General features: G+C 40.8%; 1 protein-coding gene across 2 annotated transcripts in view; it reads right to left on the bottom strand.

Moving 5' to 3' along the window:
* The window catches only part of cdin1 (CDAN1 interacting nuclease 1), a 57,130-nt gene extending 33,771 nt beyond the window's left edge, over positions 1 to 23,359 (bottom strand). Inside the window, exons 1-6 of one of the 2 annotated variants that reach the window (XM_086182301.1) lie at positions 22,858 to 23,359; positions 21,220 to 21,347; positions 11,179 to 11,224; positions 10,149 to 10,213; positions 9,252 to 9,312; positions 6,418 to 6,490 (exon numbers count right to left, since the gene is read on the bottom strand). In XM_086182301.1, coding sequence (XP_086038427.1) covers positions 6,418 to 6,490; positions 9,252 to 9,312; positions 10,149 to 10,213; positions 11,179 to 11,224; positions 21,220 to 21,320 — 346 coding nt within the window. In that variant the 5' untranslated portion in view covers positions 21,321 to 21,347; positions 22,858 to 23,359. The remainder of the gene's footprint in view (positions 1 to 6,417; positions 6,491 to 9,251; positions 9,313 to 10,148; positions 10,214 to 11,178; positions 11,225 to 21,219; positions 21,348 to 22,857) is intronic. The other variant, XM_086182300.1, reaches the window with a different exon arrangement.
* Between the last annotated feature and the right edge of the window lie 859 nt (positions 23,360 to 24,218).

Raw genomic sequence — 24,218 nt, 5'->3', positions numbered from 1 at the left:
CACACACAGGTTTGACATACTGTAATTCACCATGCCTCTGCATTTCCATTGAACTCCATTAGATGGCTGCTTGGTGTCTATACAGATTTTCTATAGATAAATGTTTCAGCCCAGAGCACAAGAGCGCCATGTAGTTTATCTATGTTATGAACGCTGACTGTTCTGCATCTCTCATCTCCATTCTTGCTCGACCAACATTATAAATCAGAAAGAAAAGCCAGCTAGATTGATTCCCTGGTACTGCAACAGCAAAAGAAAAAAAAAATCCTTAAATCATTTCTTAAAAAGATTTGGATTAAATGGATTGTATCATTGTGTGACGGAATGGTTGAGGCACGCCATTTTAGTGATATATACACACTGTCCTGACAGACTAGCAGCATTACAGACAATACAAGGAATGTTTCTATTCACATTTCAAGCATGAATGGTGCCTGTAACAACACAGAGAACCCAGGGTAGGATCAACTGAAAAAGGACCATTTTTATTAAAACTACTGGATCATTAAACATTTGGTAAATTAATTTTTTAGTGCGAATATAAAATGCTTAAGAAAATGATTTCTGCTAGTTGTTGTTTTGCCTTGATAAAATGATAACAGACAGCCAATAGGTGCTGTGATTCCTCGTCTACTCTAGTTTACTATAAAAGAAAAAAGCAGGCGAGTGGAGGAGGAACAAAGCCCTTTCAAGACTCCCTCTTCTACCTCAGTTCCTTCCTTGCCTCCATCTTTTGTCTCCACCTCCTCTTTTTTTTTTGGTCTCTCCTCGCCACGGTACTCCCCGAGCCCATAACCCAACACTCCCTCTTAGAGCTGCAAGGTACATGGTTGTGCTTTATTTCTTTGCTCATTTTTCTCAGATTGGTACCTCTGAACACACACACACACACACACACACACACACACACACACACACACACACACACACACACACACACACACAGATCCATACAATGCTACTGTTCAGTGCGGGCGGCGGCGAAGGAAAGAGGGTTATATTTTCCCCTTGAGTCAGGACACCTCATGACAAATGATAATGGATAATCAATAAAGCGGGAAATATGAGGCAGCAAACTTTATGAAGCCAGGAGACATATTACTCCCCAACAACACTGGTTTCCCTTAACAAAGTCACTACTCGACTGTGCCTAATAATCTGAAGGAAAATCAAAGGACCCGCGACCACATCAGCAATATTGGCAACTTATTCCACTTTAATGGCATTTTGATTGATTTTTTCCCTCTTCCTAATGGTCGTTTTATAGATTTGACTCTGCTTCTGCAAAACAGTAGTGTGTATTAAACCTCCCCGAAGGCAAACGGTAGCCATTAAAGCTCTTGTCTTACTAGCGCTCATAATTGGAGGTTGACCACCACCACAATTTGGTCTCTCACATAACACACACACACACACACACACACACACACACACTTCTAGATATCTCCCTCTCCTTTTGTCTCTCTGGCCCTTTGGTATTATGGTCATATAAGGATCCCTTTCTGTTGCTCTTTTTTTTGAGAGAGAGAGAGAGAGAGAGGGAGAGAGAGAGAGAGAAAGAGAGATGGGGTTAAAAATAGCCATAAAAAGGTGACCTTGGCGCTGACATTGTGGAATTTCAGCCAAGCATTGACCTGATGAAAATGGAAGGCCGGGGCGCTAATAAATCAGAATGCTTTTAAAATGAATTTACCCTAATGCTCATTCATCACAGGCTGTAATGCCATTTGCAGGCCCAGGATTCGCTGCTGTGCACAAACACAGCAGTAAATAACAACAGGGCCCTTGCATCCCTCGCATCGTTGCAGCCTCCAACATCAGCATACATTTATTAAAGACACCCCCGCCTTGCACGGCAGCACTCCCTCTATGAAGCCCTTAGCTCCTCTCTGGTGAACGCACGCGTGCACACATGCGTGCCATGCTCTTTAAATACACACACTACAAGCACACAGTGACATGCATAAAATACATACAGGAAAATAAAAAAAGAATTAAAAAAAAAGGAAAAAGCATAATCTGAAGAACACTAGACAAACAGAACAAAGCCCTGCAGCACAACTTTGCACCTTGTAAACATTCACCAAATTTACTGTAATTGTCCCATGTTGGTATAAATCCAGACTAAGGCACCGTATCACACTGTCAACATCTGAACAAAAAGAACAGAGACGAGGAAGAGGAAGAGACATGAAAACGTTACACCTCCGTTGGGATTTACTAAAGAAAACAGCGAGTGTAAACAAATCACAAGCCTGTTTTAATATGAAACTCCAAAACACGATAACTATGTAAAGCACGACAAAATAACCTAGGCTTGATTTCTCATTACTTACTTGTGTCATTTGTAACTACTCTTCCCTTCTCCACTAGTGTGAAAAAGTCATTATCCCAAACACACACACGCACAAACACACACGCACGCACACACACAAAAATGTTGAGAAACCTCATTAGATAGCAACATTTGTTGAGGGAGGACCGTAATAAACAATAACGGATGACGACTGTTATTGCCCCTGACACTGATGAGCTCCTCTGCAAGTTTGTTTATTAATTAAAAAACCCACTTTTTTTTCCATGCGCGAGTGTGTGGGGTGGGGGGTTTGAGGGTGGGGTGGGGGCACTTAGCCATTTCCTCTGGATGCCCACCCCCTACCCACACTCCCCATGCACAAGCCATTGAGCTGTGGAGGGGCACTCGTTCATCAAACTTCATGGAGCAAGGCAGAGACAGGTCCTGATAATGTGCGCCGCTAAAGCTGATTTTCCATGATGAATCTCGGAGCATATAAATTGGCTAATATCTGAAAACATTTACAGATACTAGAGGAATTGACTACTTGTGGGACATGATGGATGAGGCTCTCCGACACTGGCCGACAGCTCTGCAAATCTCTGCGGCTGCCTAAAGCCCTCATTTGATTTTCCAATTTACTCCTTTTAAATTTATCCTCCCGTATTGGAAAAGAAAAAAAAAAGAAAGAAGAGAAGATAGGGAAGCAAGCGAGACAATGGGACACGTGAAGATGGTGAAAAAAAAAGTGTTTTTTATAATTTGGAGAAAAAAAGAAAGAAAAAAAAACTCCTTTGTGTGTCGGTGTTAGCTGATGATATGAGGTATCTCCTGTGCAGGAGGAGCTCAGTCCCTGAAGAGGTTACTGGGGCAGAACTGATCTGCTTTCACCTGATTCTCCCTGATAGTGGTGGGATGAGACTCAACATTCCTGTGTGTGTGTGTGTGTGTGTGTAATAATAGATCTGGTGAAGCTCTGCCATAGTGAGGGGCTACCTAGGTCAGGCCATTAGACTGTGGCGGAGGCTGACTGGAGCTCCACTTCTGAAAAGGAGTAATTAGTATACTTGTCAAGAGAACAGCAATGCTACTGCTTACCTCCCCTGCATGCATGCATGCATACACACACACACGCACGCACGCACGCACACACAAAGAAACACTCATCTTGACTGTGCCTCCTTAGTCCCTCTCTCTTCTTGCTAATGAAGTATCCTTGCTCTCATTATTTGAAAAAAGGGCTGCTTATACACACTCAACATCTCTGGCAGAGTGGTGGGGTGAGGGTGAGAGAGGGGCACTTGGAGACAAGCGAAGAAGAATATCCATGATACAAGATATTATGATATTACTGGATAGAACATAATACAATATAAAGTAATCAACACGTCTGATCTGCAAAACACTGAGGCTATTATGAATTCTGTCAAGGAACCCACAGGATCATAGTCGACGCTAACATTCTCACAGTGTTAACATCAAACACAGGACATTTATAACCTTGCGTACAAGGCTTCTGTAAAGGAATGTGACAATAAATCTTAAAGGCAGTCGAATCACATAGTTACAAAACATGGAGCAGCAATCTAATCTGGAGCTGGGCCTTGGGAAAATGGAAAAGGTCAAATAGCTAGCAAAATTGCCTCCTCAAAAAAAAAAAGTATGTCTAAATCTAGAGGCACATCAACTCCTGTCAAAGGAGGAATAGAAAGAAAGATGAAGAGATAGCAGGAAGGGGAAGAGAAAGAGCAGGAGCTCCCCCAATGTGCCTGTGACTTTTTAGAGGCATCTAGAGACGGGATGACAATATGGTTGGATGTCATAGTATAACTGTTTTAATTTCTAACATTCAAGCAATTGGTTATGTGTGGGGAAAAAAGATGCATCTGTAATGAGAATAAATGCTTTTGTGAGTTAAGTGTGCTAAAAGTATTGTATAAGGATTGTGTACTGCAGCATCTGGCCTTCAAATAGAGGATACAAACATCGCAAAAAGTTCTCACGTGACCTTTCCTCTCCAACTGGTCATTCTGTTTTCATGAGACAAGAAGCATTATGGATGTTGATATCCTATTCAATACATAATAAAACTGCTTTGAATGTATTGATTTATTCACAAGCGCCACCAGATAGTCTTTCATTCTGCTTGACTGATGCTCATCGGCTCGCTCCCATACTTTTTTTTTTGTGCCACGAGGAGAGGGGGAGGCAGCTTGTTGGTGCTGTCGTCATGTTGAGGTGAGGTGGTGGGAGGGGGAGGGATGAAGGGGGACAACCACCACTGAGCAAAACAAAACAAGGAAGGGACAGAAAACAATTTAAAACTCTGTATTGATCTGGCTCTCGTGATTGTACATATATTCCAGCGTCCCAAAGGCCCCATTCCTATGTCTCTTAAATGCAAAGGGAAAGAGGGGGAGAATAAAAGGAAAAACGATGGAGCTGAGCAAAGGCAAGCCACTCACCCAGTTGGGGGGTAATGTCCCTTATATAGAAGTCTATTGATCTTTGGAGGGTGCCTGCCCACCCTCCCTCAGGAGACTGACAAAAAACACGCAAATACACACGCACACACAAGAGCACAGTCTGGGGCCGGATTGGGAGGGGGGGGGGCAATGACGGATATGCCTGCCAATAGCTGCTAAACCAGCCTGTTAGCTAATTGCCAGCAAAGACAATTATCCTTGCATTGTTTCATAATGGAAACACATTACTGAATCCTAATATACACACAGGGAGATTGGAAGATTTGACCGTGTCACCCATGTGGGCAGCAATTCATTTGCAAAGGCCAAACAGGTCACGAAGAGACTGTGGCGAAGCTCGGTCAAAAAGACACGCTCCCCTCAGTGCCACGATAGCTAGCAACAGTGGAAAGGTACAGTTTAATGACATCATCATTTGGAGATTATTTATAGTGTTTTGATACACCTCAGAGGTTGTTGATCAGGTCAAAAATATGTCCGATAAATAGCATCGCAATTCCACGGGATCAATTTCACCAACAAGAATCTTGACCGTGACATTAAATGCAACCACTGAGATCTTGAAATTAAACAATAATCCAGGAAGCTTCATTGGCTACAAACCTATGCTGAACGATAATAAAAGCCGGTGTTCACTGTATGGAGATGGAGGTGCAGTGTGTTATTATCGGAGACAGAGTGCTTCTCGTGGATGAATGACCTGTTCTACAAGCTGCTCAGACTAGTATTTTGACAGGCAGTGGATAACGGTGGGTCCAAAGCAATCACATCTTTGACTTTGACAAATGGCTTTGCTGTGGTGAAATTGAAAATAACACACATCCACTTTAATCTCTTTCTTGATTAAATTGGAGGCACGTCTTTTTGACATCATGAGATTCACTCTCAAAGCACTGCACAGACATACACACCCAAACTTCAGCCTAGGTATATTGAAATGATACTGATTCATGTGTATATGTATTATTGGGAATCCAAGAGTGAAAAAAATATGAGTTTTTGGTCCAAGTAACTGTTGCAAACTTTTTTCTTTTTTTTTTTTTTGGTGGAGAGAGATTTTTTTAAGACACTGACCTGAACATACATGGAAAATATTTTGCTCAATTTCAGAAAAATGGCTGATATATTCAACGGAAATGTTCTGCATCCTGAATCTAGTTCTCCTGCTCGTGTGTCAGCGAGCTGTTGGAAAGGTTATCCTTTTTCCCACTTTTCCTAAACTTGGTTTCCTCAGTAGAGATGGAGGGAGAGGAGAGGAGAGGAGAGGAGAGGAGAGGAGAGGAGAGGAGAGGGTAGTTGGGATGCAATGGGGGGTGAGGTGTGTGTGTGGAGGAATCAAGAGTGTTATAAATAACCCTGATGAGGTGAGCCAGCATTGATCCACACTGCGGTTGAGGTGTGTTGGTCCTCCCAGTGCTTAATTGCCAGTCATGTACCCTGGGATGCCGCTACTACTATAAGTGCTCTGTTTCTCATTAGGCATGGACAGAATGAAAATACAGCAGGTAACTGTGGTGGTACAAGTAGAATTGGAACTCCAACAGAAAGGGATTCAAAAGACAAAGCGCTGCAATTAACGCTGATGGATAGAATGATAGAAAGTACAGATTGGGAAAATGGGAAAGTGTTACTCACGCATTCCACCCTCCAGGTCCTGAAGAAACCTGTCCAGGATGATGCGAGCCATCAGTGCAGGAGATAAAGCTACCTTTAAATAGATTGGACACACAGAAAGGGAATTAGCCTGAAAAAAAAAAAAATTTAAAAAAAAGAAAAAAGGCAAGGGCATCGATGAGGAGTTAATGCTGCTTCAAAGCATAGGGAGAGTGCAACTGGTACTTCTGTAGGCAAAAGTACTACAATTACAAACTTTCAGACTGCATCCCACATCTGAAGCTCATGGATCAAATTCTAAACAAAAGTTATAAAGCTATTTGACTTTAGACAGATTTCACACAGACTGTAACGGCTTTCAATGATAACGTCGCCTTTCAAAACCTTGACCCAACAGAGACAGAAGACTGGTATAATCATATGGTGACCAAGGAGCCACCAGGACACACCAGAGGGTCTGTGGGGGATACAGGCCTTAATAGGAAGCAAGGAATCTGGAGGAATCCTTGAACACAAAGACGCCTTGAGAGATGATTTTGGACCATGCATAAACTCTGACAGGGAAGGGCGGTCTCTCGTGTCCTGACTATCAGACTAGTAGTGCATTCCCAGAAAAATACAAACAACAATTGCGATAGATGTGTATCTGTTGAATAGCTATTTTAATTATTCACCCAATTAACAGGCAGCAACCACAAAACAGTCAGAAATATGCAGATGCAGAACATTTAAAATGTAAATCAAGAGGATTTAACCTTCATTTAAGAAAATGTGCTGCACGTAGAGTAGAAAGACACACTAAATTTTGCAGCCTCTTCAGTATAGAGGGAATTAAAACATTGCTCCAAGACTTGCTATTCCTAGCCAGCTCATTATGAAACATACTTGCCGTCAAAGATTTTTTTTCCTTGTTTCCATAATGGGGGCCAAATGTGAATTTTCCCTGAGCCGTTACTGATATTGTTGCGTTTCATCTTTTCTCTAATACTTTCTAGTAACGCTTGGAGCAGAGGTTTGTGTGGAGATGATGTTATTTTACACACACACACACACACACACACACACACACACACACACACACACACACACAGAGTTGGATTTGTTAACAACTCAATAATATTGCACGAAGAGGGCAGCTTGTAAAAAAGGCCAAAAATGTCTATAATAATTAACGGGTGAACACAGAGTTTATGTCTTCATTAAGACCACCGATAGCAGCGCAGAATTAGCATTTGTAGCCTGCAGCTACAGTTAGCAATCTCCTCTGCTTTCCTGTCTGTGCTCATGTTGGCCTGTTCTCCATACAAAACTACTGAAAACGAGAACAACAGATTCCTGGTAACCTGCATCACGGCTGACACATGAAAAATGGCGACATTACTGACGCTGGCCCAGCTGAGATAAGGACCACCTGATTAGTTCAGGTACTTGCGTCTCCCTAATTTCCATATTAATCACGAGTCCATCTCCATTCTCAAGTCAGACCGCAGCATTTCACCATGTTAACACGTGACTGAGAGTCACAGGGCCTTGAATTTCTGATGACAATAATTACTGTTCATAAAATTCAAAGATCTAATTCAATTATCCCTAAAGCCAAAGAGTGTCAAGCAAAACTGCAAAAACCTGTATGTTTAACTGATTTCACATAAAAAAGCTTCAAGTAAAGCGTACAACAGCAGTTACTGAGTTTAGAAACAATATTCATGAGAAGACTTCTGGGGCCAAAAAAAGATTGCACGCGTACTTCTCATCATTGTTAATCATTTCCGGCTCTGTTGGAGATATATTGTCTCATAAAGGGATGGAACTACATCAATTAGTGGTCTGAGAGAACACGAGTGCTTGGTTTAAATGTTAAGTAGCATATTAAAATGACAGTTAAATGGTTCATAGACAGTTATCTCTGAGCTGAATTTAATCCTTCAGAGAAAAAAAAAAAATCACGTGTCAATTAAATGGAGAATGAATAATGGCAGTTAGCTTTGAGGGGCCACTGATGCATGTGGACTAGTCTGACTTAAGATTAAGAAACCCTCACATCCCACTGACTGGTGTAAGAAGCAATCAAAATTTAAATGTGCATTTGAATGTTTTAAAAAAAAAAGGTGTAAACTGGCTATTCTAAAAAATCAAATTAAGAGACAAATGCCTGCCTCTGCATGTATAGAAATGACAAACACACGTAAGAGTAGCTTCATAGACAGATATCTAATCATAAAATTAAAGATACCTAATCATATATTGGACAGGTTAATAATTTATCTGCTTATTCCCTCAGTTTACTCTGCTCACTTTGGTTGATTATTTGGTGCAAAAACACAGAAAACTATAAAGGGCAATAAATCATCAGGCTATTGGAAAGTTAACACCCGTCCTTAACTGAACACCTTGGATTTAACATGCATTTATTGGTATATACACAACTGCCAGAGTACAAACACTACACCGATCCCGCCAAAGTAAACAGGTGATGAAATGCTAGGGGAGGAATTAACACTTGACCCTGCCCTCACCTGTCCGCAGTTTACGGCACTGCACTGCAATTTGGAAAATTGCAAAATAAAGCACGTGCGCGCACACACACACACACACACACACACACACACACACACACACACACAAAAAAAGTATTTTCACATCTGCTTAATGGAGGTGTGAGCTAATTACATTAAATAATTGATAATAGAGCAGACCATTTGACCAATTTTGATAATGACTAACAGACAAGAGAGAAAATCAAACATCCTGCTGCCAACTTCTAAATATCCATCTATAGAAAAAAGCAGGTATCAATTGAGGAGAGACTCTTTGATGGTGGTGGGGGGGAGAGAAAATAAAGGTTATGCCATTACCTCATTGGCCAACTCCAGCAAGATGGGAGCAGTGGGATGTGCCTTGGCTTTACTCAGATACCTTCATTATAACAAAGAACAACAAAAGCAGTGAGAAAAAAAAATAACAAAACAAGGCTTACAAAAGCAGACAGAAGGGTAGAGGGGACTAGACCAGGCTAGCCAAGACTTGCTAATGTCCCTGATGACTTTGCCCTGGGTGGCATATGGCAGGCTCGGTGTGGTTAAAACAGCACTGCTTGAAGGGCTTCAAATTTCCTTCAAGCCAGACAAGCATTTGATAGTTAGTTAACCCCTGATGCCCAAAAAAAAGAGGCTTTTTTCCCTCGCCAGCTAAAATTGCAGCTGCCTTCAGATCTTACCCAGATCATCTCGGAGGTTTGTTGTTGTGTAAGTGGATTAGAAGTGCATTACCCAGCCTTGTTTCCCCCCAGAACAACAGGCCTAATAAGCCAGATAAAAGATAATTGCAATATGCAAACAAGCCCCCCCCATAGCCTGTGTTTTTAGTTTTTAATCTGTATTCATTGAATTACAGATAATCATCCCATCATAAGCGGCCTGTGAAAGGCAAATGCCCAATGGCTGATGACCCCCCCCCCCATGCGTACTCAGTTTGACACGGAGAGCAGAGCTTTAACTTAGCAGGTGCAAGAGGAGGTCTGGAATGAATCGGGAGTGTGGTGATTTGTTTGGAGAAGATTATATCTGTCACGGTGGACCACCTACTCTCATGTGACTTTAGCGAGCCCCCTCCGCAACAACAACAACAACAACAACAAAAAAAGGAGAACACAAAGAAAACGGAGAAGGAGACATACATGGCTACATTTAAAAAAATGACTGAGATGAGAGAATGACAGAAGAGCAAAGATGTGATTGAGAGTAATCAGTTACCTCTGGTAGTGGCTTTCAATGACATCTGGTGTGTGGTGTCGGGAAATTGTCCTTTTGGTTCGTTTCTGTAGCGAAGAGAACACTGATATTACGCTAAAATTAACTACATAAGAATAAAATCACAGATAATTTTCACACATATTCCATTAGTTATGCAGTTATAGTCTGAATGCAAAATAAAGAAAGGTGGACTTGCTCGGCCTTGGCACCTCTGTCATGTGTATGAGTTTAAATCACTGTGACCTACGCTCAATCAGTTTGCTGGTGAGGTCAAAGTGTGCCAATGCACCCTTGTTCACCCCCCCCTCCCCAAACTCAAACCTTGTACTAATTTCCCATTTTTCAATTAAACAATGAGCCTTTTGGTCATTCCACAAGCTGATATTTCCTTGGAGTTTCATACTATCTTCAGGGAAAAGGAGGAAGACACGGGGATAAAAGAGAAAGAGCATTGGTTAAAAAAAATAACTTATTTAAAAACTACTACATAGAAAGAAAAAAATGTTAATTCCACAGAGACAGGCAGTGTGACTGACACCTGTCAGGGGGATGATAAATGACTCCATTTTCTGCCTGTGCTGCCTTCTGCCACTGGCGGCAGTGGCCATTTATCATCATCCGCTGTCAGCCGTGGAAAGCAGCAGTGACAGTGCGAGTCAGCAAACATTTAGCACACGCAGCCGCACTACACGGGGAAATTATTATTGTCAGAATAATAATGGTTTAGCATAATTTATTACAGGTCCACCAAATAAGCAGGGGCTAGATGTTATTAGACAGATGGATGGGAAGGCTTGGCAGGCATCCACCGAGGCTCAGGCAAGCAAGGGCCCTCAACGTGAACGTGTGTGTGCGTGTGTGTGTGCGTGTGTGTGTGTGCTCGTGGGGGGGTTGAAATAAACGAGGGTATGGTGGGGGGGCATCCTCCAAACCAATCAGAGAGCTGGCAGTTCAATTACAAAGAAATAAAGGGACATTCATCATTCAATTAGGCACCTGTCAGGGCTCACAAAGGAAGAAAACTTCTAACCTGGTACTCCAGGGAGAAGATGCTCAGAAGAGTGGACTGCGAGTGACTGGAACAAATAAAAGAAGGACAAAGTTAATTACCAGAGTGCATTGCACAGAGACAAAGGAAGAAGGTGGGGGGGGGGGGCCTTCAAAGCTAGGGCCAGCTGCCCTGTAATCTAAAAGAACATGAAAACAAGTGTGGCAAAGTTGTTCCAGATGAACACCTCTGACAAAGGATTCCTGCCACACAAGAAAGGGGGGAGGTTGTGTGAGGTATGAGAGATGAGAAAAATATAGACTTTTTTTCCCCCCTTTCACTCATTCAGACATACCAGGTTCACTCTTTCCCCAGAAACAGAAGTGAGTGTTTGTTTTGATTCATGCACTGTTTAGTTTGTCGTAAAAACTACGCAAACAAAAAAAAAAAGAAGCCAAAATAAATGTGACAAAATTAGAGGGGAAATGAATTCAATTAATGCCAATCGCTGAGTTTGAATGTCCAATTAAACCCCCTGTTCAGTATCTCTAATGAGAATGAGTCAACAATACATAGGAGGAAGTTTTTCTACCTCGCTCTCAGCACTGATACAATATGGGCTATTCTGGAGAACCTCCCACTGCAACTGATAGGCTTTGAAAATGGAAACTTTCACTGCAGGAAGCTGGACTCCCAGGAGTCAGTCGATTCCATGGGTTGCCATAAGCTACATTCATCTCCAGCTCTAGTCAATGTCAAACACCTGGCAGGGAGCGAGGCAAACCTGGAAAACAAGCTGCACCAAGAGGGACTCGCAGCCCCTTCGATATCCATCCCAAACCCCACTGCATCCTTGGAGCTGGAGATATTTAAAGCAGTGACAGATATTATTCTAATTGTATAGTACATGTCTTCCCCTGCGTATCCACAGAACACACATGAATGCAGAGGAGGCGTGCGCACGCATACACACACACACGCAGATACTGCTCTATCTCCAGTGGTTTTCAGTCTGTATATACTGCTCTCAGTGCACTTGATTGTTAAATTTAATGGACTTTTCTTCTTCTTCTTCTTTTTTTTCGTTTTTACAAGTCACCTGAGAGGGGCATGTAAATACTGACAAGAAGCCCAAAGCTTCCAATCTACACTGAAATATTGAGTCTACATAGACATTCAACATCATGTAATGGAAATGAAATAGCCAAAGGAATCATGAACTTCGGTTTCCATCGATAGTGTCTGAATAAAAGCATATAAACCACTAGAATGGCAGACATCGCTTCAGCCTAGAAAGTCTAAGTCCTCAGTTTTGCACTAAAAATAAAGACCTGCTTGTGAAAACCAGACGGATTTTAGAATAAGTTTTATGTTAAAAAAGGCATGATAAAATTTAAAAATAGGTCATTCTGAAAGCGTTAGGTAATGCTTTATCTTGCGCCTGTAAAGAAAATAAAATTAAATTTGTCAAGATGCCCCGTAAATAAATACATTCCAATATGTAATAGATACTTTCTTGAGCCACGCTGCACCTTTTCACCAAGTTTAAATACAAATCAAGCTGGATTTCGTTCTTTCATAATCCTGTTTATATGGAAACAAACTGCACAAAAAAACAATCTACTCGGTGGAGGTAATTAGAATAAACTCATCCTTCATTTTTGTGCTCTCTAGCTGAATCTATAAAGCACATATTCATCAGTTTTATGGTTCTCTGTGGCTATCCCTGGGGAGGTGGGTCTCTGGCTCAACATCGTGATGTCTGTCAGCCATCGGCGATAGATGGCGTCATCCATCGGCCCAACCCTACACCAAAGATATGGTCTCAAGTGCCCCACATGCTAGTTTTCAACTTTAAACGGCTGTTGCTGGACGACGGCACGTACAGGATTCAAACTCCTCGCAGTTGGGATTCTCAACAACCACTATACTTACAAAAGACAAAGACAAAAAAAAAAAAAAAGTGAGGCTAAAAAAAAAAAAGTAGTGGAGAAAGTGTGAGAAAAACAACACTGCCACCTCAACGTTAATTTACAATGATGCATGGGGATGAAGGGGCCACTGCAATTAAGAGGGGGGCATTAAATGGTCAACTGTCAACATGTGGACACTTAAGGGAGAGAAGAAAAAAAAAATCTTCCACACTTCAACCTTGCACCTGAGCATTTCAACAACATTACAGCCTTATTGTTGGCGTGGGACCATCGGGATCCCCCCGCTGGAACAGACATCTGTTAGGTTTTAAATGGATTACTCTCTATAATGAGCATGATTACTGCCTAATTGCTAAATCTATACCCTGTTAACTTTAAAGGGGACATAAACTGCTCTTAATATCAAGGAAAACATATCTGTTTCAAAAACACTCAGAACTTTTGGGGATTTGTTTTTATTTCTTACGTCAGTCCATTTTTGCTGACATCAAAACTATTTAAAACCTCCACCACGACTGAAATTAAAGGTGGGTGGAATGGGGGTGGGGGTGGGGTGGGGTGGGGGGGGGGTAAGATTGTTTTCGTTAGGTGTGGAGAAGATTAAAAAAAACTGAGAGCAACATGAAGAGATGAGTATTGACCTGGATCCAAACCAAGAGCTGTCTAGGGTTTATAGAGTCTGTCAAGTTTTACACTGCACTCATATTGTATGATGCCCCTTTTTCCATTAAATATATATTAGCAGTTGGTTACTGCAGACTTTATAATAATGTATATCTAATACGTGCTGTCTTGGGCACACCGTGTTCACGTCGTTCTAAAATATGGCGCCAAGAACCCTCCCACACTCCAATCATTTCCACTGTAATTGATCCACATCCTTGCCTGAAACGACTTCAATTCATGTGATGCGTTTTGGATTAAAAATAAAAATACAGCAAACAGAATCATTAGCATAAAAGCTGAACATGAGAAAACAATTTTTTCTCCCCTAATTTCCTAAAGCTATTGTCTGTCGATGTTATGGCATGAAGAAAATACTATAATAATAATAAAAATTGAAATAAGATGCAATTTTTTTTTTTTTTTTAAAGATTGGATCGATTTCTTATGTGAGGATGACCCACATACACTATTAGCCATGATGAGTGTCGGATGGACCTGAGCTTCAACTGCATCTGTACAAGCAAGCTTCGTTCTTAATTTATTGGTAAAACACCTCGAGAACGTTTGAGGTCATTCCATGTGTACAAATGTAGCCTACTTAATTTCACTGCATGTGGAGGTTTGCCAGTATGGTGTCAAACCAATGTTCAGCTCCTGAAATCTATGAAAGCAAACATACACATTTGAAAATAAATTTCAGTGACATTGCAGCACATCCTTACGATGACCTTTGCGATAAGAAAAATATATAAGAAATAAATAAATCCCGCCATTGGATGCGATTTAGAACACGGGGAAACAGAAGGTTGGGAGACACAAGAGTGGTTAAGAAATCATTCACTCTCCACCTAATTATCCTCCCTTACAACACAAGACAGAACATTAATATGCACTGGCACCCAAAATAGTGGAGCAGCAGATTAAATTAAAAACAATTAGGGAGTTTCACTTTGTCATTGAGCTGGTATGCCTGTCTGGTCAGTGCTTTAGGCTCTATTAAGTTAGGTCATCCGCAGCTTATGAATCTGACAAATTCAAATTCAAGTGTTGAATTGCCTTATCTCCTTGTGCATTCAGTGTGCATCAGCGTCTTCACCATACAGGGGAAAACAGACTAGAAATCCCCATCAACCTAATTAATTGGAGATGGGGGAGAAATTCAAGCTATCAATTAAATTCAGAATCTTCCCATTTACAAATAATTAATTATAAACAATAGCTGTAATTTAGGTAATGAAAGCCACCTGGCTAATGGCATTGGTATCATATGCTGCGACAGCGCTTAGCATTTGGTGGATCTGCATGCAGAGCGTCGCATGGAGCGACACTTCAGGGCATGGAACGGCTAATTTCAGTATAGCACATATTTTTACTGATTGCAATTAAGCAATGTTGACAAGAAATTGCATTGAATTATTCACTTGTACAAATTGCGTGCATGCACATCTCTTCCAAGTGTAATCAACAACTCTTAATTTTGCGGTTAATGAATGCTTTCCTTATATTGCTAAGATTCAGCTTCATCTTTGCTCAAACAAGTGTACTACACTTATATCTCAGGCGTTTACTTCTCTATACATCTTTATTTTATACAGCAAAACACAGCTGAATGTGGGTTAAACACTCTAGGTAAGCAAATATGCTACCAATTACACATGCTGATAGGCAAAATGCTAACATCTGTCTCTCAGCCAAGCCTACCATCATCAGCAAGAAATCATCGCAGTGTAGAACTATATCTTTATGGCTTAATGTAGAAATGTCATGTTTTGAATAGAAATGACAAATAACTATTTATCATTAAGCTTCAAAAAAATACTCTTACAACGAGCACACATCCGTAAAGTCAGTCATTTTCTGTCCATCTAATACATCTAACAGACTTCTAAAGTTTACATCGTATCATTCTCATGGTTGTGATCATGTCTGATTCTTATGACAGCAGCAATAGCTGGTCCACATTAAATGAGTGTGCTGTTAGAGGAATTGTTTCATTTCTTCCCAAACAAGTAACCTAAACTGTACACATACAGATTGATGTATGAAGGTGGTGTTACTTTCTCATCTGTAACACTCTCTCTTTGGACCACAAGGTCCTACCGTCCACGGCACTTGAGCTTCAGACATATTTGGACGAATGGACGCTCCTGCATTTGGTTGATTGATACTAATTGTGACGTAACCACCAGAACTGAGAATTACTGTTCAACTAGCAACACAGTTACACATTGGCACTGCCCTGCTACGCTGACAGCTACAAGGTTGCAACTAACTTAGTACTCTAGTCTATGCAGGTATCCATCTATCTATATATCTATATATACACGCACACATACATATTAGACTAACAAAAAAACTTAGGCTGAAGGCAGAAAACCTGACTGTCTTTAGTGATCATCGTCATTCCTGATTCTAGACGTTCTTGTGAAAGATTAAAAATGAGATCCGTGTTCTCTTTTAAGTGGTGAGCATCCGCTGATCTGGCAAGGAAATGCATTATACTGACCAATTGCTTACTCCCCCCCCCAAGCATGACTGGAGAACTTGTACCATTCTGGGCAATATGTTTCATTCTTCTCTTGCAACTGATCCCAGTGAGCAAAAGAGAACCTGGGGGCAAGAGACTCAACCATAGATGCCCAGGTGAACTGTCAGAAACAGCACATAATAATTCTACTCACAACAGCTCATATTTAAGAGATGACGATGAGTATTTGAATCATAAACACTCGACAGAAAGTGTCTCTTATAACCGCCATTAGCCACACCTTTCTTGAGCAACGGGCTGGTTACCTTAGGTTTTTTTTAAGCCCAATGAGCCAGAATAAAAAAGCACTACAATCTATAGTGAGTGCTTGCAAAACATCGCTATGATATGAAGAGGAAGTGGTCTGTGCTCCCTAATCAAGTAATTGATTGTGTCTATTATTCATGAACTACTCAGGGTCACACCAAGTTGTAAACTCAGCACAGCTTCTCTTCTTTCTACATCTCCCCTCTCTGCTTACACTTCATTCATCTCTTCACCCATCCAACGCTCGTCTAACCACATAAAGCTGTGGGATTAGTTTGCCAGCCTCTCAGCCTTCAAGGATTGTACCCCTAAGCCCCAAATGCCAGTTTGTATTTTATTCAATATGGGTAGCTAGATGTGCAAGGTTGGGCACTGGAGGTGGCTGGGGCTGCCCTAGCAAGATCTGCACTAGATCACCCTCTGGGTAGTGTCATTGCTACTTCCCAGCTACAAGAGGCGAGGAGACCTACCTTCACGAGGGCCTCGACAGAGCAACTCTGTTGATTCCACTCAGAAATAAATGGTGATCCAACTGGGTATGCTTTAAAATATGAACGATGGTGACATTTGAGAATTCATGTCTTTAAAAGCCCCACACTTCATTTAAAAAAAAAGTGTTCGATTACCCTTTTAAAGACACAATTTGGGAGGGTTTTGAGAAAGCTTTTCATAGTGAAAATAAGAAAAAGATCATTTTTACTGAGGGCTCAAACTTGTGAAGACAGTACCACTACTGAGACCTGAAGAAATGAAAATGAATACCTGATTCACAGAGATTCTGTCCAACTAAAGCTCCTCTTCAGCCCATAATCATGATTGGAGGATCTTGTCCATGAACAAAAAAATAAGTAGGTTCTTAAATGGAAAAAGTGCCTACACTGCAAAAACTCTGGAGAAATGCACCAGGTGATTATAGAATACAAAATTGACCAAAAAAAGTTTCTTATTCCTCAAAAAGGAGCAATTTCTATCAAGTTTTAATTTTTTTGAGTTTTAAAGGTAAACTAAATGTATAAAGCTTGCCATGTTTATGCATTCTGCTTATTACCAAATCTGAGTTTAACCAGCATGTAAAATACAGAGATAAACACAACAGACGCAATAAATAATCAATGAGCATGTCCCTTAGCATTGTCCCATGCCTCGATATTACCATCAAAAACAAAGTGTCTGGAGCCAAGAAATCACCATATCAATGGCACATGCCACAACAACCCTGCCCTTCTCCTTCCTTCCAGAGATCATGCTAGATAAACCCCAAATAACAGAGAAATTAACAAATGCTTGACATTTGCTCAACATCCATTATTCTGACACTTCTTCAGAATTTCAAAAGGCTGAACGCATGCTTAATCAACATTCATATTCCCAGAGCGAGCCGCGGCACCATATTGCAGCCCGCCTCAGTGCCAATGAAAACGGCACATTAGGGCCCAATTCGAAAACGTTCAGGGACTCCTCACCAGGGAACAGAGAGCGAGAGAGACAGAGAGAGAGAGAGAGAGAGAGACAGACAGACAGAGAGAGACACTGGCTGTGTTTGGAGGGGAGGGACGCGTCACACTTTACTATTTAAGCATTTTCCAAAACAGAGGCATTTGTCTGTTTCTGCCCTCTGTCTATGACAATAAAAGCCATATGAGGAGTGAGCTGAATGGCGTTTTAAAAAGGGGAGGGGGGTCATTACATCCACATTCATTCATAATATACCACAGAAGGACACAGAGAACTCACCTTCCCTCCCTCTTTTTCTCGCCCTCCTTACACAGTCTCTCTCTGGGGGACAAAGGGTGGAAGGAGTGGGGTCTGCTCTGGACCCAGGGGAAGCCAGGCGAGGCCTCTGAGAGCAGCCCATCATTTCCAATTCTAATACATGGCAAGAGAAGGACCTAATGGGACTGATGTCACACTTTTCCCCGTATAGATCTGCGATGAGTCCCCCCACCCCTCCTTTTTTTTTGCCGCCTAGCCGTGGTCTTGATATCTGGGCAGGACACAACGCCTGGCTATGAGGAGGGCAAGGAAGAGAGGGCAAGAATGGGGGTCGATATTTGCATGTGCCTCCATTGTGAGTGGGGGTAAAAAGTGACAGCACCGTGTCCAATTCCTTTCCCCCCAGAGCAGCTCAGGCCCGGGAAGAGAGGCCAGGCTGACAGATGACTCCCAACATCTGTGTTATGCAGCCGTTACAGATGAGGGACTCCACAACGCAATCTCTCTCTTTCTATCTGTCTATGGGACCCTCCCACTCTCCTCCCACTATACACATAATACAACAGAAAGAATGACAGACTGTCCGCGGAAATTACCTTGAAATTGTCTGTAACTATCATTATATTCAAAGTTTAAATTTTCCTCCCTTTCAGTCCTCAATCAAAATCAATGATTATGAAACGGTTCTTGACTCAATAAAGCATAATAAAGGCTGAAATTATTGATCTGTATCATTGGAAATTAAAATATAATGCTTAAAAAAGACGACAATACAGTTTAGTTAATATCAGGACATTAATAACAATATGTGTGATAATAATAAGTGATATCAAATATTTTGTAGCAACCAGTTTAGTAAAAATTTAAAAAGTGGTATAATCAAAATATGAGTTTACTTACTCAACAACTAAAAACAGAAATTAAAACCCAGCCGCGAATGTAGCTTAACATAATCAGGGTTGGACAATATTAGACTAATTTTGACTAACAGCCGGTTTAATCATGTCCAAGTATCAATATAAAAACAAGTTTTTATGATAATTCACATGTACAGACTGAAAAAAAAACATGAGAACATCGACTTTGTAGTATAACTGTTCTTCATTTCAAAAACACTTGGGGGGAAATACCTGTAAATCATATATTTATTATGGTTTAATTGAAGCTGAGCAAAGAAGAGGCCTGGACAGCAGTGGGATTAAAAAGACCAATAACTGCGGATACTAGAGATTTGTAGATATTCCTGCGAATCCCCATCAACTACGAGTAAACTATATTGCTGTAATTATTTTTGAGTTTGTCTGAGAAAAAAAAAAAGGGAAAATGACGGAAATTATCACACAAAAAATTAAGATACACGAACTTCTTCAGCCACAAAAATACGGTACAGTCCCTACAAAAAAACAACCCGGCAAAGTCCAACCCGTTACTCTGGTAGACAGCATTCTAACTTAAGTTCAGTGCCTGCTGGCAACATTGGGAGATAAACCAATGTTAAATAATTTACCATCCATAATTTTTATTTATTTATTTTAAGTCAACCTTGTTGCAGGACAACTATAACCTGAACAGTCTCCTGCCCAGTCCCCAAGTGTAGACCTGTCCTTTGCCCCCTCCAATCCCCTACCACCTCCAGCCTGGCCAATATTTACACTGTGGCAGGGCTCCCACATAGTCCGAGGGGGACAAGAGGGGTGTGGGGTTGGGGTGGGGGGGGGGGGGGGGGCAACTGCCGTGCCTTAGCGCATGCTAAGAGATGATGGATGGCCTAGTCGATATGTTATGTCTTAAGAGCCTGATTTCCTGCCAGTCCAATCACTAACCCTCCAGAGCCCAGCTCAGCTGATTGGACAACCAGAATAATTTTGCAGGCTGTGAAAACACTGCTGCCGTGCCTGTCTGTCAGGACCAGTGACGAGAATCAGGGATTTTAAAGGGTAAGGGCCTCCCCAAGATTGGTTATGGTGAACGAAATAATAACAATAACCAGCAAGACTAAACAGGAGAGCCAGCACCTCCGGGAGGGCAAGATCATGAGGAATTATTGGAATGAAAACGGCCCAATGTTTTCCTTTAATTATTACACCCACCAGTACCATTTTATGAAAAAACAGAGGCATCGGGGCTGTTTGTTGAAGACAGTTTGGATTAGAAATCCAAAAGGAGAAAGGGAATAGAAAATAAACATATGAAAGACCCCCTGGTGTTAGTGCTGAAACATACAGGATATTGGATGCACTTTATACGCATGGCGTGCTCTGGAAAATGCTGACGGTGAGAACAAAGGCAGCTCGGCTACATCCCTTTGGGGACCTGATACCTTCTTCTAGATTGGTGATTAGGGCACAATGGAAGTAGGAAGCTCCAAATACATGCGACTTTGTAAGTGACCTCGACGGGATCAGCCATGGTGTCCTGGTAGCCTTGGGGGATTACACATGTTACGTTCAATAAAGTGAGGGCTCTCAGTGTCAAGGAGAAAGGCAAACACAACCATTAACCTCTCTCTTCGATTTCTGGATGTGCAGGCGATGCATGGCAAAACATTGGCTAATTTTGTGGTGGAAGCCTACCCAAAGACCAGAAAATAATTAATTAGTGACCATAACATATGAATAAAACAGGATTATAAATATCTAATAATGGAAAATAAGGCACAAGACACAGGAATAATTAATGTTGTAATGGGGAGGTTCGTCAGATGATGTAATTCAATTAATGTTTCTCAGGAGACCAGAAATGCTTGCAGAACTAAAGATTATTTTCCTTTTAACTAAATATATCTTGTACAGCCTGTTTAAGGCATTATTGTCAGACATGCACAAAGCATGATACAAAAGGCTCACACACAGCAGTTTGTTTTTCCCAATTGTCATAAAAAACACAAATACACAAACATCTATAGGACATTAAAAAAAAAATTGGGGAGAGCAAAAGAAGCTCTCACACAAAATGAGGAAGTATCCAGTGACTTACTTGGGAAATCTTTCCTTCAGCATCTTCATACACTGGCGGGTAGGTCTCAGTTGTTCTGTCCATCTCACTATCTCTTTATATTCAGCTCGGGCCAGTCTCATCTTCCTCTGATCAGTTACTGTATCAAGCTGTACAAACAGGTCAGAGTTTTACTGCCTCAAGTAACTGAGGTTTACAGCAGAGAGAGTGTGGTTAACACAGCATCGACATAAACCTTGAAATTGGGGTCTCTGAGGAAGTTTTTGGCTCCAGTGCAGCTGATCAGTTTGCTCAATAAATTCTAAAAGTGTTAAGTATTGGTCCAGCTTGAACACAGTAAATGAAAAATACCATCAATGTCGCTCTGATACCACAATTTACCATAAAAAACACAAATAAAATGCAAATGTGTATGTGGAGAAGGTAAATTTATCTTTAAAAAGGGCCAGGTTGGGAAGAGTGACAATAAGCAAACATAATACAGTTCTATTCAATGTTGTCTGTCAATTCATGATTTACCAGAATGACATTTCCTTCACGGATCTCAGATTGGTTGAACTTCTTAACATCTGAATGGGGAAAACTCAGTAACTGAGGATGACACTACAGATTTATACATTTACTTCTTTGCCCTGGAAAATATTGTTAAAATGTAGCAGAATTGACATTTTAGACATTATTTGGGTCTTGGCTATTCTATTTTGGCCATTTCAGTAAACTGAGACTCTGAAATGCTGTTCAAACACATTATGGCTGTGTCTTATTCTCTCTTAAATTAAACTTCTCTTTTTAGCTGCACTACAATCCCGCAGACTCAGAAATCCACCAAATCATCTCTAATATAATAGGAATTGTGTTCCAGCACTACTGACTGATCGCAATACTCATACATCCTCTGTGACTTAAGCGTCATTCCTTTTTCATTCTTCTTTAATCAAAATAACACAGAATATGCAATAAACTTTTGGCTGGACGTGACAGCTGTCAAGTGTGCATAGACCAAAAACGTTTTTTTTTTCTCTTACAAGAAGTATGTACAGATTTTATTCGAAGCTTATAGTGATTTATGGCTCTTTAATATTTGAATGTGAGGGCAAAGACCAATGTTCCAATAAATAACTGAAATATATGAAAGGTGATAACTTTTGATGGTCCTTCAATAGCACACACAGCCTATTAGCAGGAATATCCGCCGGACCACCGGACTGCATGAATTTGGAAAAGAAAGCGTGTCTGGGTTCGTAAGAATGATGAGGGGCAGAAAGACGCCTGGTGAAGAAAACCGGTTAATGAACAGGTATTTAATAAACTGACCCACCTATCTTTTGTCTGGACCTAAAAACTTAAGATCTTCTCTCATTTAAAAGGTTAACAACCACCTAATTCTCTCTAAACGAACTCATTTCTATATTGCAATATCATTGTGATTGATAAATGGCACGTCTCATAAACACCCAAAAATTGCAGTACCGTTGACTGTTTATCTTCATTGCTAACCAAACATAGCTTCATGCTGTGGCTAACGCGATATAGTTAACACCTATGGCGATATCAAACATGCTTCCTCTTATATTAAGACCACTGCATCGCATTCAAAACGCTGTCAAATGTGCTCCCAGAACAATAACCAGTACTCGAAAAGGTTTGTTTACTACTCACTCCGGCTGTCTGTCGACAGTTCCGCAACAGATCCTTCCCGCTAGGAAGTTGAAGTCACCACTGTTGTGTGAGCAGCGCGTTGATTGGTTGAATAAATCCACGAGCTGAGTATTCACGCAGCTGATTGGCTAGTCTCCAAAAAGGGGGCGTCGATGACTTTCTGATACTCTGAATCATAGCTCAGACCTCGTTAAATGTAAACGATATGCTCAGTGGTCACTGAAATTAATTGATGTTGAGTGACCTGCAACGCCGGTTAAATACTCTTGAGGTGAAAGGGACAAAAAGCCTCAAAAATACTGGCGAAACCGCGGTCGAGGGAGAGTGAGGGCTCCCAGAGAGAGAAAGAAAGGAGCTCCTTCCTCAGTCAGTGTGTATGAATTGAGCTACTCACTGTGTTTGGTTGTGTCGGTAATTTCATTTTTTTACGACAACATGGCCTCCACGCTTGCATTCATTACTGCATTAATTGAGGGAGAGAGGAGACCATAAAAGTGCTTCTCCACCTCAAATTTATAATCTTGATCACAGTTTTTAGGCAATTGTCTAACACAAAACATACATGTATTATCAAATGACAAATTTACGAATTGAAAAGGAACTGCTGAAGTTGCCAATTTAGTTCCCAGTTATATAAAAGGATTCACAGGACTTCCCTGTCATTGATGTGTTGTCTTCCTCCTTTCACCTTGCAGTTGCAAATCAAGGATGGTGAAATTCTGCCTTCTGAGAGAACATTCTGGGCCTTCCTTAATTATTTACTCCAACCTACAGGATTTTTTTAAGGACCACCTCCAGAACCCCCAGAGTCATCAACACCTTCCACCTTGCCACTGGAGGTACTGCTTTAAATGTCCCTGGCATGAATATGTATATTAAACTAAGGTTGATGAGGTGCTGGAGACTATTTTAGCAGCTTTTTTTAAAAAAAAAAAAGTTGTAGCACATGCAGGTATAAATAATGTTGAATTATTGTTGAAATAATGTATTAATCAGGTGTGTTTTTCTTTACTGACGCTTAAGATCTAATTTGACAAATGTCTCCATTAATATCAATATTATTTTACAATAGTATTATTGTCTAATTAGTCTCCAAACAGTGCTAAAACTTTCTATATATACAGATGCAAGAAAGTCCCAAAGTCATTTTATGGTGAGGTTATTTTGTTGCTTTATCAAAGACAGGGTTTAATTTAACCATTTGATTACTTTTCAACAAAAAAAAAAAATCCTTAAAATGTGTAAAAAATACTCACTGAAACTTGTGTTGTTGTCAAGCCTGTATGAAGAGATCAAATACTTCATAGTTGAGTCATACATTCTTTTGACAACAACATTGCCGGTTTCTCCTATTGTGTGTT

The sequence above is a fragment of the Aulostomus chinensis genome, chromosome 17 (genome assembly GCF_037954235.1).
Source record: "Aulostomus chinensis isolate RoL2024-O1b breed Wild chromosome 17, RoL_Achi_v1.0, whole genome shotgun sequence".
Taxonomy (NCBI): domain Eukaryota; kingdom Metazoa; phylum Chordata; class Actinopteri; order Syngnathiformes; family Aulostomidae; genus Aulostomus; species Aulostomus chinensis.
This window is presented reverse-complemented; position numbering and strand designations above follow the sequence as displayed.